Consider the following 15,808-nt stretch of genomic DNA (forward strand, 5'->3'; position numbering starts at 1 on the left):
TGCCACATTATCATCCAGATCATTGATATAGATGACAAATAACAGTGGACCCAGCACTGATCCCTGTGGCACACCACTAGTCACAGGCCTCCACTCAGAGCAGCAATCCTCCACTACCACTCTCTGACTTCTCCCATTGAGCCAATGTCTAATCCAATTTACTACCTCACCATGTATACCTAGCGACTGAATCTTCCTAACTAACCTCCCATGCGGGATCTTGTCAAAGGCCTTACTGAAGTCCATGTATACAACATCCACTGCCTTCCCTTCATCCACTTTCCTTGTAACCTCCTCAAAAAACTCTAATAGATTTGTTAAACATGACCTACCACGCACAAAGCCGTGCTGACTTTTTCTAATAAGTCCCTGTCTATCCAAATACTTGAAGATCCTATCTCTTAGTATTCCTTCCAATAATTTACCTGCTACCGATGTCAAACCTACCGGCCTATAATTTCCTGGCTAACTTTTTGAGCCTTTTTTAAACAACGGAACTACATGAGCTATCCTCCAATACTCCGGCACTTGACCCATGGATATCGACATTTTAAATATTTCTGCCAGGGCCCCTGCAATTTCAACACTAGTCTCCCTCAAGGTCGGAGGGAATACCCTGTCAGGTCCTGGGGATTTATCTACTCTGATTTGCCTCAAGACACCAAGCACCTCCTCCTCTTCAATCTGTATAGGTTCCATGACCTCCCTACTTGTTTGCCTTGTTTCCATAGACTCCATTCCAGTTTCCTTAGTAAATACAGATGCAAAAAATCCATTTACTATCTCTCCCATTTCTTTTGGTTCCACACATAGCTGACCACTCTGATCTTCAATAGGACCAATTTTATCCCTTACTATCCTTTTGCTCTTAACATACCTGTAGAAGCTCTTAGGATTATCCTTCACCCTGACTGTCAAAGCAAACTCATGTCTTCTTTTAGCCCTCCTGATTTCTTTCTTAAGTATTTTCCTACTCTTTTTATACTCCTCAAGCATCTTGTTTCCTCCTTGTTGCCTATACAAGTTATACATCTCTCTCTTCTTCTTTATCAGAGTTCCAATATCCCTCGAGAACCAAGGTTCCTTATTCTTATTCATTTTGCCTTTAAACCTGACAGGAATATACAAACTCTGCATTCTCAAAATTTCTCCTTTGAAGCCTCTCACTTCCCAATCACATCCTTGCCAGAGAACAACCCGTCCCAATCTACGCTTTTTAGATCCTTTCTCATTTCTTCAAGTCTTGGCCTTTTTCCAGTTTAGAACTTCAACCCGAGGACCAGATCTACCTTTATCCATGATCAAGTTGAAACTAATGGTGTTACTGTTCCCCTACACACACTTCCGTCACCTGCCCTAACTCATTTCCTAATGGGAGATCTAATATTGCATCCTCCCTAGTTGGTACATCTATATTTTGATTTAGAAAACTTTCCTGAACACATTTCACAAACTCTAACTTGTCTAGACCTTTAACAGTATGGGAATCCCAATCAATGTGTGGAAAATTAAAATCCCCTACAATCACAACTTTATGTCTCCTGCAGTTGTCTGTTATTACTCTGCAGATTTGCTCCTCGCTGACTATTATACAACCCTATTAATGTGGTCATACGTTTCCCGTTTCTCATCTCCACCCACATGGCCTCAGTAGACAAGCCCTCTAATCTGTCCTGCCGAAACACTGCTGTAATATTTTCCCTGATGAGCAAAGCCACCCCCCCACCCCTCATCCCTCTGCCTATGTCACATCTGAAACATCAGAACCCTGGAACATTGAGCTGCCAGTTCTGCCCCTCCTGTTGCCAAGTTTCAGTAATGGCTGCGATGTCATAATTCCAATGTCAATCCAGGCCCTCAGCTCGTCTGCCTTTCCCTCAATACTCCTCACATTGAAATATACACACCTCAGAAGATTATTACCACCACACACAACCCTTCTATTTGTGACTTTGCATGAACCTTTAACATCATTTATTTTTACCCCCCGCCCCCCATTCCACTACCTTTTCTGGCACTCTGGTTCCCATCCCCCTGCAAATCTAGTTTAAACCCTCCCCAATAACACTGGCAAACCCCCTTGTAGATCAGGTGTAACCCGTCCCTTTTGTACAGGTCCCACCTGCCCCAGAAGAGGTCTCAATGATCTAGAAATCTGAAACCCTGCCCCCTACACCAGTTTCTCAGCCACATGTTCATCTGCCAGAGCATCCTACTCTCACCCTCACTGGCACTTGGCAGAGGCAGCAATCCGGAGAGTACTACCCTTGAGGTCCTGTTTTTCAACTTCCTACCAAGCTCTCTGTACCCACTCTTCAGGACCTCTTGACTCCTTCTACCTAAGTCATTGGTACCGACGTGTAGCACGACATCTGGCTGATCACCCTCCCATTTCAGAATGCTGTGGACACGATCAGAGACATCCCTGACCCTGGCACCCGGGAGGCAACAAACCATCCGGGAGTCTCTGTCACGACCACAGAACCTCCTGTCTGTACCCCTATGTCCCCTATCACTACCGCTCTCCTCCTCTTCCTCCCTCCCTTCTGCACTGCAGGACCAGACTCGGTGCCAGAGATCCAGCTGCCCCAGGTCAGCCATTCCCCCCCCCCCCCAACAGCATCCAAATCGGTATACCTGTTCTGGAGGGGAATGGCCACAGGGGAACCCTGCACTACCTGCCCTTTCCCCCTCCCTCGCCTGACGGTAACCCAATTGCCCGTGCCCTGTTCCTTAGGGGTAACTACCTCCCCCTGGAAGCTACTATCTATAAACTGCTCAGTCTCCCGAATGATCCGGAGGTCAACCAGCTCCCTAACGCGGCCTGTTATGAGCTGCAGCTGGATGCCCTTCGTGCAGGCATCGTTGTCAGGGGTAAATAAGTTCCTACCTAAAGACGTCCTCTCCGCCAACCCCCCATCAACGAACAAGGGGCGGAGCCAGGAATCGTCCGAGTTCTTGGCGCCGGTTTTTAACTTTCACAGAAGATCGAGGAGAGAACAGAGATCTAAAATAAAACAATATCCATATTTTTAAAAGATCCGACTGCGTTAAGAAAAGGTAAGAGCTGGGGCTGGCGTTAAATCAATTGGGTATAAATGTGTTAAGGATAGAAATGTTGGAAAAAGTTCAAACCCTGTTTTAGGTTAAAACAAAGTTGCAAGTTGAGTATTTGATAAGCAGATATTAATTTGAATGATCATACAATTACTTAAGGCGTATTTTATATTTAAGGCTGTTTTTGAATTGTCCTAAATATTGTTACGCGCCAAAATGAGTTAAGCTCTTGGCGGGAACTGTATCATTCTGCTTTTTATGAATGCACGGGAAACTGTCGGGGTAGGGGAGGGAGGGGGGGTTATCGGACGCTGTCCCTAACGTGGGCAAATGTTCACAGTCCAGAGGGTGACCCCCCCCCACCGCCCCACACCCTCCATGTCCGATCAGTTGCTGAGCTTTGAGTTCCGGGAGTGTTTTGAGCCTCGGGAGGGTGGTGAGGCGGCAGGGAAACGGGGTAAGATATGGATTGGTGGGGTGTGAGGACTCCTAATAATACCTTTAAATTTTCTGAAAACCCATGGCTGCAGGCGGCTGTAGAGGGAGAGAGGGGAGGCAAGATCCCAGCACCAGGGGATTTTGCTAAGCGAGTCAGAGGCTGTTTGGGCACGGCGGGGTTCAGCTAGAGTAGACCGAGTGGACTTTTACGTTGTTGAACTGGGGGAGTATTGTACACAGTTTGGGCCCCTTGTTTAAGAATAGATCAAGACCCTGTCAACCTCCGCTTTCAATATACCCAATGACTTGGCCTCCACAGCCGTGTGTGGCAATGAATTCACCACCCTCGGGTTAAAGAAATTCCAACTCACCTCCACTCTGAAGGGGCGTCTTTCTATTCTGAGGCTGTGCCCTCTGGTCCTCTCCACATCCACTCTATCTGTGTCCTCTGGTCCTAGACTCCCTCACTATAGGGAACATCCTCTCCACATCCACTCTAGCTGTGTCCTCTGGTCCCAGACTCCCCCACTACAGGAAACATCCTCTCCACATCCACTCTATCTGTGTCCTGTGGTCCTAGACTCCACACTATAGGAAACATCCTCTCCACATCCACTCTATCTGTGTCCTTTGGTCCCAGACTCCCCCACGATAGGAAACATCCTCTCCACATCCACTATCTGTGTCCTCTGGTCCTAGACTCCCCCACTACAGGAAACATCCTCTCCACATCCACTCTATCTGTGTCCACTGGTCCCAGACTCCCCCACTATAGGAAACATCCTCTCCACATCCACTCTATCTGTGTCCTCTGGTCCTAGACTCCCCCACTACAGGAAACATCCTCTCCACATCCACTCTATCTGTGTTCTCTGGTCCTAGACTCCCCCACTATAGGGAACATCCTCTCCACATCCACTCTATCTGTGTCCTCTGGTCCTAGACTCCCCCACTATAGGAAACATCCTCTCCACATCCACTCTCTCTGTGTCCTGTGGTCCTAGACTCCGCACTATAGGAAACATCCTCTCCACATCCACTCTATCTGTGTCCTTTGGTCCCAGACTCCCCCACGATAGGAAACATCCTCTCCACATCCACTCTATCTGTGTCCTCTGGTCCTAGACTCCCCCACTACAGGAAACATCCTCTCCACATCCACTCTATCTGTGTCCACTGGTCCCAGACTCCCCCACTATAGGAAACATCCTCTCCACATCCACTCTATCTGTGTCCTCTGGTCCTAGACTCCCCCACTACAGGAAACATCCTCTCCACATCCACTCTATCTGTGTTCTCTGGTCCTAGACTCCCCCACTATAGGGAACATCCTCTCCACATCCACTCTATCTGTGTCCTCTGGTCCTAGACTCCCCCACTATAGGAAACATCCTCTCCACATCCACTCTATCTGTGTCCTTTGGTCCCAGACTCCCCCACGATAGGAAACATCCTCTCCACATCCACTCTCTCTGTGTCCTCTGGTCCTAGACTCCCCCACTATAGGAAACATCCTCTCCACATCCACTCTATCTGTGTTCTCTGGTCCTAGACTCCCCACTACAGGAAACATCCTCTCCACATCCACTCTAAGCCAAGGGTCCACTTACCCCTCAGTTAACGGTATTGGTCCAAGGCGTAAAAACAATCGGGAATCCCTAATCTAAGGCTTTCGGTATTCGACAGGTTTGAACGAGATTCCGCTCGCCTCTTTCTTTTGAATTCCAGCAAATGCAGGCCCAGAGCCTTCGAATGCTCCTTGTACCCAGAGGGGGTTGAAGGTACATTTGGTATCAAAGTACGTGGACATTATACAACCCTGAGGTTCACGAAGAACAGAAACCCGATCGAGCCCAGTGAAACAAAAGGCCGTCAAAGTCCCGGTGTGCAGAGGGAGGGAAAAGAACACATACAATTATAGGAAGCTAATAGGATTTGTACAATGAAAGAGAGTCCACAGAGGGCAACAAGAGGGAATCTGCACAAAACGCTGGGGGAACTCAGCAGGGCGGTCAGCGTCCACGGGTAAAGAGTAAACAGTCGACGTTCCGGGCCGAGGCCCTTCGGCAGGACTGGACAGAGAAACAAAGATGAGGAGTTAGAAGGTTGGGGGGGGGTGGTGGTGGCAGGGGAGGAAGATGAGGGGTGAAAACCGGGAGGGGGAGGGGTGAAGTAAAGAGCTGGGAAGTCGATCGGAGGACGAGGTACGGGCGGGGCTGGAGAGGGGGGGGGAGTCTGACAGGAGAGGGCAGAAGGAAGAAAGGGAAGAGGGAGGAGGACCAGAGGGGGGTGAGGAGATGAGGTGAGAGAGGGAAATGGGAACGGTGAAGTGGAGAAATCGATGCCATCAGGTTGGAGGCTGCCCAGATGGAATACAAGGTGGTGTTACTCCAACCTGAGTGTGGTTGCATCATTACAGCATGGGAATGGGCAGTGGAACTAAAATAGGCGGCCCCTGGGAGAGCCCAATTTTTCTGGCCGACGGATAGTAGGTGCTTGTTGAAGCGGTCCCCCAATCTACGTCGGGTCGCACCGATTTACAGCCGGGAGCACCGGACACAGTAAATGCCCTCAACAGACTCACGGGTGGAGTGTCGCCTCAGCTGGAAGGGCTGTTTGGGGCCCTGAATGGTGGTGAGGGGGTAGGGGCGGGTGTAGCACTTGTTCCGCTTGCAAGGGGTAAGTGCCCCAGGAGGGAGATCGGTGGGAAGGGATGGGGGTGGGGGGGGGCGGGACGAATGGACAAGGGAGTCGCATAGGGATCCCTGCGGAAAGTAGAAAGTGGGGGGGGTGGAGGGAAAGGTGTTTGGTGGTGGGGACCCATTGGAGGTGGCAGAAGTTGCTGGACACGGAGGCTGGTGGGGCGGTAGGTGAGGACAAGAGGAACCTGTCCCTGGCAGGGTGATGGGAGGATGGGGTGAGGGCAGACATGCCTGAAATGGAGGAGATGCGTTTGAGGGCAGTGTTGAGGAAGGGAAGTCCCTTTCTTTGTAAAAGGACATCTCCTTCGTCCTGGAATGAAAAGCCTCATCCTGAGAGCAGGTGCGGCGGAGACGGAGGAACTGAGAGAAGGGGGTGGCATTTTTACAAGTAGGAGGGTGGGACGGGGTATGGTCCTAGTAGCTGTGAGAGTCGGGGTGGGGGGGAGGTTTAAGGAAGATATCGGTGGATTAGGTATCTCCAGAGATCGGCAGTGGGATCGAGGGAGGGGAGGGAGGTGTCGGAAATGGAGCGGGTGAATTTGAGGGCAGGAGGCGAGGAGGAGGAAGTCGGCCGACGTAGCATAGGAAAAGTTGGGGAGTGACGTCAGCAGGGGCTCCGTCCGCCCGAAGCAGCAGGACCTCCCGGTGGCCGCCCATTCCGACATGTCGCTCCACGGCCTCCTCGGGCTGCCACGACGTGGCCACTCTCAGGTGGGAGGAGCAACTCCTTACAGTCCATCCGGGCAGCCTCCAACCTTGATGGCATGGACATCGATTTCTCAAACTTCCATACTGCCCCGTTTCTCTCTCTCACATTGTCCCCTTACCCTCCCTCTGGTGCTCTTCCCCCACCCCCCCCCCACTTTCTTCCATGGCCTTCTTCCCCCGTCCTCCAGCCCTTTAGCTTTCACCAATCAACTACCCCGCTCTTGACCACCCCTCCCGGTTTCACCCCTCACCTTGTGTACCTCCCTTCCCTCCCTCGCCTTCTTGCTCTTAACTCCTCGTCTATGTTCTGCTCCAGGCCTGCTGAAGGGTCTCGGCCCGAAACGTCGACTGTTTACCCTTTCCGAGGCTGGCGGCCTGCTGAGTTCCTCCAGTGTCGGACACCAGGCCCAGAGCAGGCCCGAGGCCTCAGCCTCACAGTGGAACACACCTCACAGAGCACGGTTCACCAGAATGAAGGGGCTAATGTTTCAGTAGTGTTCAGTGTGACATGTAATTTGTTGTTTTTGTGGCAACAGGCATAAATTATAAGAATTATTAAATGAGAAAGAACTCTTATGGCGGAGGGGAAGGAACTGTCTCGGAGTCTTCGGGCTCCTGTGCTTCCTCCCCGATGGCTGTGGCATGAAGAGGGCATCTCCCGGGCGTGAAAGTGTCCTTGGTGACAGAGCCAAGCTCCTTTCCGTCAGTCTCTTTTTAAAAAAAGCTGCTTCCTCAATTACAACTGCAAACAAAAATGTGCCCCTCCCCACCCAGAAGCCGCCAATTTCAGATTCAGATTAGTGACGGAGACACAGAGTGCAAGGACAGGCAGGGTTGTGCTGGTGGGGGTGGGGGGGGTGGGGGTTGGGGGGCAAACCACATTCTGGCACAGCAAGCCCAAAATATTCAAAGCCAACGTGTGTGACATGTCACCATAGACCACCTTGAGAGTCGCCTTCTTGCGGGCATTACAAGAAAGTAAGGTATTTCTCCTAAAATTCTTGTAGAAAATAAAGAATTCCTCGTAGAATTCTTGTAGATAATGAATTTATTGTAGAATTCTTGCAGAAAATAAAGAATTTCTCGTAGAATTCTTATAGAAAATAAAGAATTTCTCGTAGAATTCTTGTAGAAAAAGAATTTCTCGTAGAATTCTTGTAGAAAAAGAATTTCTCGTAGAATTCTTGTAGAAAATAAAGAATTTCATAGAATTCTTGTAGAAAATAAAGAATTTCTCGTAAAATTCTTGTAGAAAATAAAGAATTTCTCGTAGAATTCTTGTAGAAAATAAAGAATTTCTCGTAGAATTCTTGTAGAAAATAAAGAATTTCTCGTAGAATTCTTTGATAAAGAATTTATTTTCTAGAATTTATGCAAAACTATGCATGCACAAAGATTGACAAACTAACACTGTGCAAAAGACAGACTGTGCGAGGTAGTAACACAACTTGTAGAATCGTTGAGAGCGAGTCCGTAGGTTGTGGGATCAGTTGTGAATTTTGGTGAGTGAAGTCAGGAGCCCAGTGGCCGCGGGGTGACGTTCTGCAGAACCCAAGCAACACACACAGGACAAAGCAGGCCCCTTCCCCACCCTGTGACACACAGAGACCTCCAGATCCGTCATCTCGACCTTGACCTCCTCCTGCACTTCCCACTTACCCCCAGCCCCCAGCCAACATGCAAAGGTTGATGGGGTGGTTTTGAAGGCGTGTCAGGCTTCGTTACAAGAGTCACCGGGATGCTGCCTGGTTTAGAGGGCGAGCGCTGTCACGAGAGGCCGGGTGAACTCGGGCTGTTTTCTCTGGAGCATCGGAGGCCGAGGGGAGACAATAGACAATAGGTGCAGAAGTAGACCATTCGGCCCTTCGAACCTGCACCGCCATTCTGAGATGGCTGATCACCTACCATCAATACCCGGTTCCTGCCTTATCCCCATATCCTTTGATTCCCCCTATCCGTAAGATACCTATCTAGCTCCTTCTTGAAAGCATCCAGAGAATTGGCCTCCACTGCCTTCCGAGGCAGTGCATTCCAGACCCCCACAACTCTCTGGGAGAAGTTTTTACTTTACTCTGTCCTAAATGACCTACCCCTTATTCTCAGAGCATGATAGAGATCTGATAGAGGTTTACAAGATGACGAGAGGCACCGATAGAGTGGAAAGAGAGAGAGTATCTGTTCCCAGGGTTGGAATGCCTAACACCATTGAAGGTGGGGGGGGATGTAAGTTTTTTTATTCAGAATGGTGGATATGCCTGGACTGTGCTATCTGGTATGTTGGTGGAGGCAAATACATTTCGACAGGCACACTGAAGTGAGGGAGATGGAGGGATATGGACATTGTGCAGTGTTTGATTTCCTTTTCAGCCCAATGGCCTTTCCTGTGCTGTATTGTTCAATGTTTATTAGCCCCGGGGGGGGGGGGGGGGGATTGAGTCCCAGAGCTGGGAACATTACAGCTCTATAAAACCCCGGTGGGACCACACTTGGAGTACTGTGCTCAGTTCCGGTCCCCTCACTATAGGAAGGACGTGGGGGCTTCAGAGAAGGTACGGAGGAGATTCACCAGGGTGCTGCCTGGTTTGAGTGAGCTAAGGGCTTTAGCGGGTAGCGAGGTCAGCTGAGAAGATCACCGGGGTCTCTCTTCCCGCCATCACGGACATTTACACCACCCGCAAAGGAAATAGCATTACCCCACGCACCCCTCACACAAACTTCTCCCTCCTGCCGTCTGGTAAAAGGCTCTGAAGCATTCGGGCTCTCACAACCAGACTATGCAACAGTTTCTTCCCCCAAGCTACCAGACTCCTCAATACCCAGAGCCTGGACTGACACCTTACTGCCCTATGGTCCTGTTTATTATTTATTGTAATGCCTGCACTGTTTTTGTGCACTTTTATGCAGTCCTGGGGAGGTCTGTAGTCCAGTGTTTTTTTTTAAACGCAATTCAGTTTAGTTTTTGTACTGTGTCATGGAACAGCAAGGTCCGGAAAAACGTTGTCTCGTTTTTCCTGTGTCCTGTTGTGGTTGAAATGACAATAAGAGTGACTTGGAGCGACTGAGGATGGGAAGGTGGACAGAGCGTGGACAAAATGGCAGAGACGTCTCCTTCCCCCCCTCAGGGTGGAAATGGCCGGGGGGGGGGGCATCATTTCAAGGTTTTTTGTTGGCAAGTAGGAGGTGGGGCTTTTGCCAGCGCTCGAATTTCCAGAACAAAGCAGCGTCTCATCTGCCCCGAGGGGATCAGTGGCGGCGCTGAAAGCGGAGTAACCGGTTGCTGCCTGTCGGCCGGGAGAGTGCCGCCCCGCGGGGAGGGAAGAGGCGACCCCCTCACCCCGCCCTGCAGCTGATGTTGCCCGGCTCCCCCCTCCGCGCCCACCGGCGGCGGCCCATGGCCCGGCCGAGGCAGGTGAGAAGGGCCGGGCCTGGCCTGGCCTGGCCGGGCGGGGTGGCTGTAGGCCCGGGCTCGGCTCCCGCTTCCTCTTCACTTTCTCCCCGCAACCCTCTTTCCCTCCATTTCACAGTCCCTCCCTCTCCCCCTCCGCTCTCTTACACATCTCCTCCCCTCCCTTCCCCTCTCCCTCCCCTCTCTTACACACCTCCCTCCTCTACCCTCTCCCTCCCCTCTCTTATACACCTCCCTCCTCTCCCCTCTCTTACACACCTCCCTCCTCTACCCTCTCCCTCCCCTCTCTTATACACCTCCCTCCTCTCCCCTCTCTTACACACCTCCCTCCTCTACCCTCTCCCTCCCCTCTCTTACACACCTCCCTCCTCTCCCCTCTCTTACACACCTCCCTCCTCTCCCCTCTCTTACACACCTCCCTCCTCTCCCCTCTCTTACACACCTCCCTCCTCTACCCTCTCCCTCCCCTCTCTTACACACCTCCCTCCTCTACCCTCTCCCTCCCCTCTCTTATACACCTCCCTCCTCTCCCCTCCCCTCTCTTACACACCTCCCTCCTCTACCCTCTCCCTCCCCTCTTATACACCTCCCTCCTCTCCCCTCTCTTACACACCTCCCTCCTCTACCCTCTCCCTCCCCTCTCTTATACGCCTCCCTCCTCTCCCCTCTCTTACACACCTCCCTCCTCTACCCTCTCCCTCCCCTCTCTTATACACCTCCCTCCTCTCCCCTCTCTTACACACCTCCCTCCTCTACCCTCTCCCTCCCCTCTTATACACCTCCCTCCTCTCCCCTCTCTTACACACCTCCCTCCTCTCCCTCCCCTCTCTTACACATCTCCCCCTCCCCTCCCTTACACACCTCCCTCCTCTCCCCCCCTTCTCTTACACATCTCCCCCTCTCCTCTTACACATCTCCCCCTCTCCTCCCCTCCCTTCCCCTCTCTCACACACCGTCTCTCTCCTCCCCTCCCCTCTCCCTCTCTCACACACCCTCTCTTCGTCTCTCTGCTCCCCTCCCCTCTCCCTCTCTCACACACCCTCTCTTCGTCTCTCTGCTCCCCTCCCTCTCTCTCCCTCCCTCTCTCTCCCCCTCTCTCCCTCTCTCTCTCTCCCCCTCTCTCTCTCTCTCAATCACAATATTTCATTTGCTTTCTCTCTCCCCCCGTTGTTTTGTATCTCGCACCCGTAAATGCGTCCCGTCACTTCCCCTCTCCCTCATGCGTCTCTCTCTCTCTCCACGCCTCTTTCCTCTTCTGCTTTTCGATGACTAATTCCCCTCTCTTTCTCCGTCCCTGCCTCTGCACCGCGTGTTCGCTGCCCCCTCGCCGCGCCGCTCCCGCAGGTAAATGCCGGATCTCGGGTCCGTGAGACGGGGGCAGGGCAGGCTCCGGGAGAACGGGGCATAGGAAGAACCCAGGCAAAAAGCCACGTGGTTGGGGGGCGAATTTAAAAGTCCCGGGTCTGTCTTGGGGGGGGGGGGGCACAGGAAGATCCCAGGCACAGCTATGTAGAGAGCTTGCTTAGGGTGGGGTGGAATACGTGCCGGACTCTAACTTAAGAAGCTGTTTATTGGGGAGGGGAGTGGAATATCTTCAACCCCTCCCTCAAACCTGTGGGGTTCTGTAAGTGTGATCTGACACGTTTTGGATACATTATCATAGCGGGGGAGGTGAGTCTAGGGATGTTTGCTGGGATGGGTATGGTTCTGAATTTAAGATCCACAATTTTAGTAAGTGGGGGAGCTGCCTCCTATTTTTTAAAATCTTTTTTTAAGGTCAATCCCAGGCCCCTCGTCTAACTGGTGACCTGACTGAAACCTATTGAATGGTGAAAGGCTGAGACAGAGGATGTTTCCTATAGTGGGGGAGTCTAGGACCAGAGGGCACAGATAGAGTGGATGTGGAGAGGATGTTTCCTATAGTGGGGGAGTCTAGGACCAGAGGACACAGATAGAGTGGATGTGGAGAGGATGTTTCCTATAGTGGGGGAGTCTAGGACCAGAGGACACAGATAGAGTGGATGTGGAGAGGATGTTTCCTATAGTGGGGGAGTCTAGGACCAGAGGACACAGATAGAGTGGATGTGGAGAGGATGTTTCCTATAGTGGGGGAGTCTAGGACCAGAGGACACAGATAGAGTGGACGTGGAGAGGATGTTTCCTATAGTGGGGGAGTCTAGGACCAGAGGACACAGATAGAGTGGACGTGGAGAGGATGTTTCCTATAGTGGGGGAGTATAGGACCAGAGGACACAGATAGAGTGGATGTGGAGAGGATGTTTACTATAGTGGGGGAGTCTAGGACCAGAGGACACAGATAGAGTGGACGTGGAGAGGATGTTTCCTATAGTGGGGGAGTCTAGGACCAAAGGGCACAGCCTCAAAATTGAGGGACGTCCCTTTCATACAGAGATGAGGAGGAATTTCGTTGACCAGAGTGTTCAGATCTGCTGTTCTTTGCCACAGGCGGCAGTGGAGGTCGGGTCTTTAAGGCAGAGAGAGAGAGGTTGATCGGTCGGGGGAGAAGGCAGGAGAGCCGGGCTGAGAGGGAAATGATGATGAAGTGGCAGATCAGACTCAATGGGCCAAATGGCCTTGGATCTGTCCCGGTGGAGGGACGCGGGGCCAAAGTTTCTCTGTTACGTCGATGTTGACTTTTGTCGTGTCACGCGTTCGAGTGTGGGGGGCACTTTGAAAATAAACTTTTGTCTGCCGTGGGGACGGTTTGTTCCGAGCTTTTGTCAGAAAAGCAGCAGACTCTAAACGGTGCAAGTGCAGGCAGCAGCACGTAAGTGGGAGACCCAGCCCGGGGTCTGTTAGCAGCGGGGTGGAAGGTGTCCTTGAGCCTGGGGGCGGGGGGGGGAGTCCTGGATCACAGGAATGCCGTAATTCCCTGTCGTTTCTCTTCCCTCACCCCTCCCAACACGACAGGGGCCGATTAACCCTGTGTGTGTGTGTGGTGGGCGGGGGAGGTGCGGAATGCAGGCGTTCACATGGCGAGTGTATAAAAAACACTCCACGAGTTCAGAGCGACGCAGAGTGCCCGAGGTCGGAATCGAACCCACCTCTCGGCCCAATTTCATGGCTGTACCCTTTTCACCCTCCCCCCCCCCCCCAGCTGAGTGACCCCCCAGCGTGAGGAAGATGGATCTGAAGAGCAGCCCCGAAGACAAGTAAGAACTGTTGGTATTTATTCACCTGTGATCTCCTTACCGGGTCCCGTTTGGTTTGGAATGAAAGTTGACTCTTCCCTACTGGCCCAAAATTCCCTGAGCTAATCTATCCCCGTTTTGGCCTATGTCCTGAAATTTGTTGCCTTTCCCGCTGCAGGACAATGCAACACCATAATAATAGAGTAAAAAATGTGAATTAAGTGCGTTTATTAAAACAGTTACATGAAATAATTAGTGAAAAATAGAATTTTAAATAAGTAGTGAGGTAGTGTTCCGAATGCCCATTCAGAAATCGGATGGCGGAGGGGAAGAAGCTGTTCCTGAATCATTGAGTGTGTGTCTTCAGGCTCCTGTACCCCCTCCCTGATGGCAGAGGGGAAGAAGCTGTTCCTGAATCGCTGAGTGTGTGTCTTCAGGCTCCTGTACCTCCTCCCTGATGGCAGAGGGGAAGAAGCTGTTCCTGAATCGCTGAGTGTGTGTCTTCAGGCTCCTGTACCCCCTCCCTGATGGCAGAGGGGAAGAAGCTGTTCCTGAATCGCTGAGTGTGTGTCTTCAGGCTCCTGTACCTCCTCCCTGATGGCAGAGGGGAAGAAGCTGTTCCTGAATCGTTGAGTGTGTGTCTTCAGGCTCCTGTACCCCCTCCCTGATGGCAGAGGGGAAGAAGCTGTTCCTGAATCGCTGAGTGTGTGTCTTCAGGCTCCTGTACCTCCTCCCTGATGGCAGAGGGGAAGAAGCTGTTCCTGAATCATTGAGTGTGTGTCTTCAGGCTCCTGTACCTCCTCCCTGATGGCAGAGGGGAAGAAGCTGTTCCTGAATCGTTGAGTGTGTCTCTTCAGACTCCTGTACCCCCTCCCTGATGGTAGCAATGAGAAGAGGGCACGTCCTGGGTGGTGGGGGCCCTTTTTTTAAGAGGGATCGCTCCTCAAAGATGTCCCGGATAAAGTTGTGAACGTACCTGCCTCGGCCAGCTCATTCCTCATTACCCGCCCCCGGGTACATAATAGCCCCATTGCGTCCCCTGCCAAACAGGGGTTCCCAACCTGCCACGGACCCCCTCGGTTAATGGTAGTGGCGTGGAAACCCCCCCCCTTACCCTTTCGCCCTTGTTGGCTGGCTCTCTGCGACTCGCGCAGAACGTTGAGGAGATGTCGATGTGGTTTGCGTGAGAAGGCTGCCAGTATTTAAAGAATCCGGGCCGGCCAGGTGCAACCACAGTTTCGATGCCAACTCACCCAGATGGAACCCAGGACACCCAGGGGAAACCTACTTCTTGTAGGTGGCGCGGCGGGCATGGTGCCTGGGTCACGTCAACAAATCGCTCGGGACTGAAGTAACTTCAGCCAGTTAAATTCTCTTCATCACCTGGAGGGAACGAAATGCCCTAATGAGTGGGGTAGGATGTGTGCTTTTTACCCACTGAAAGGTGCCAGTTACCCGCCAGTTGTTTTATTTTGCAAGTCCTCTGTTAGAGAGTCAGCAGAGAATTGGTCATTCCGGCCCAACGTGCCAGCTTGACCCTCGCCGGATCGCGGGGCAATTTACAGTGACCGATTAACCTCCTGACCCGCGCGCCTTTGGCCCGCGGGAGGAAACCGGAGCACCAGGGGGAGGCCCGCGTGGCCACAGGGAGAACGCACGGTCCTTTCGTACCGCGCCGGGGTCGAACTCTGAACTTGGGGGGGGGGGGGAGCTGGGATATTTAACGGACCCTGCCTCCTGTGAAACTCAATTTTTTTCTTCTTCTCATTTCGTTTTAAATCCAGGTTCTATTTCGTCCAGATCATCTTCTTCGTCCTCGGCGTGGGAGTTTTGCTCCCATGGAATTTCTTCATAAACTCTATTCCCGTGAGTAACGCAAGGCGGGGAACAGGGAGGGCACTGGGGGGGGGGGTGTCATAGATTTTCAGTCTGAAACCCCCTCACAAGTCACTTCCACCAAAGGCAGGGAAAAACTAAATACTTGAAAGAGTGAGGTGGATGTGTTTTATTTTACACACTGAAAGGTATCGGGGAGAAACTACAGCAGGATGATCAGCCAGCATTTTTTTTCCCTTTGGAATTGCATTGTGAATTATTTATTCATGTCAATGTCTCGGATCTCTTTCTTTCATGCATCTTTGAAGTACTTTGAGGACCGGCTTTCCGGAAACACCTCTGCTCCCAGCAACGGGACGGAACCGGCCGTTGACGACTGGCGCTTTGCGAACTGGATGACCCTGCTCTCGATGCTCCCCCTGCTTCTGTTTACGTGCCTGAACTCCATCCTGTACCCCAGGTACGGTACACGTTAACCCCCCCCCCGTAAACTGTCCGCGATCATTGCA

At 51.8% G+C, this 15,808-nt stretch overlaps 1 protein-coding gene across 4 annotated transcripts; it reads left to right on the forward strand.

Annotated features, from left to right (window-relative positions):
- Positions 1 to 2,971: 2,971 nt before the first annotated feature.
- LOC132388039 (equilibrative nucleoside transporter 2-like) lies at positions 2,972 to 15,777 on the forward strand. 4 transcript variants are annotated; one of them, XM_059960388.1, is made up of 4 exons: positions 2,972 to 3,060; positions 13,430 to 13,484; positions 15,248 to 15,329; positions 15,608 to 15,777. In XM_059960388.1, the coding sequence occupies exons 2-4, from the start codon at positions 13,456 to 13,458 to the stop codon at positions 15,773 to 15,775; spliced, it is 279 nt and encodes a 92-aa protein (XP_059816371.1). In that variant the 5' UTR covers positions 2,972 to 3,060; positions 13,430 to 13,455; the 3' UTR covers positions 15,776 to 15,777. The 4 variants fall into 4 exon arrangements, with proteins under 4 accessions (XP_059816371.1, XP_059816369.1, XP_059816368.1 ...); XM_059960386.1 differs by lacking the exon at positions 2,972 to 3,060 and adding an exon at positions 9,965 to 10,314; XM_059960385.1 differs by lacking the exon at positions 2,972 to 3,060 and adding an exon at positions 11,470 to 11,655.
- The last annotated feature ends 31 nt before the right edge of the window (positions 15,778 to 15,808 follow it).

The sequence above is a fragment of the Hypanus sabinus genome, unplaced genomic scaffold (genome assembly GCF_030144855.1).
Source record: "Hypanus sabinus isolate sHypSab1 unplaced genomic scaffold, sHypSab1.hap1 scaffold_2577, whole genome shotgun sequence".
NCBI lineage: Eukaryota > Metazoa > Chordata > Chondrichthyes > Myliobatiformes > Dasyatidae > Hypanus > Hypanus sabinus.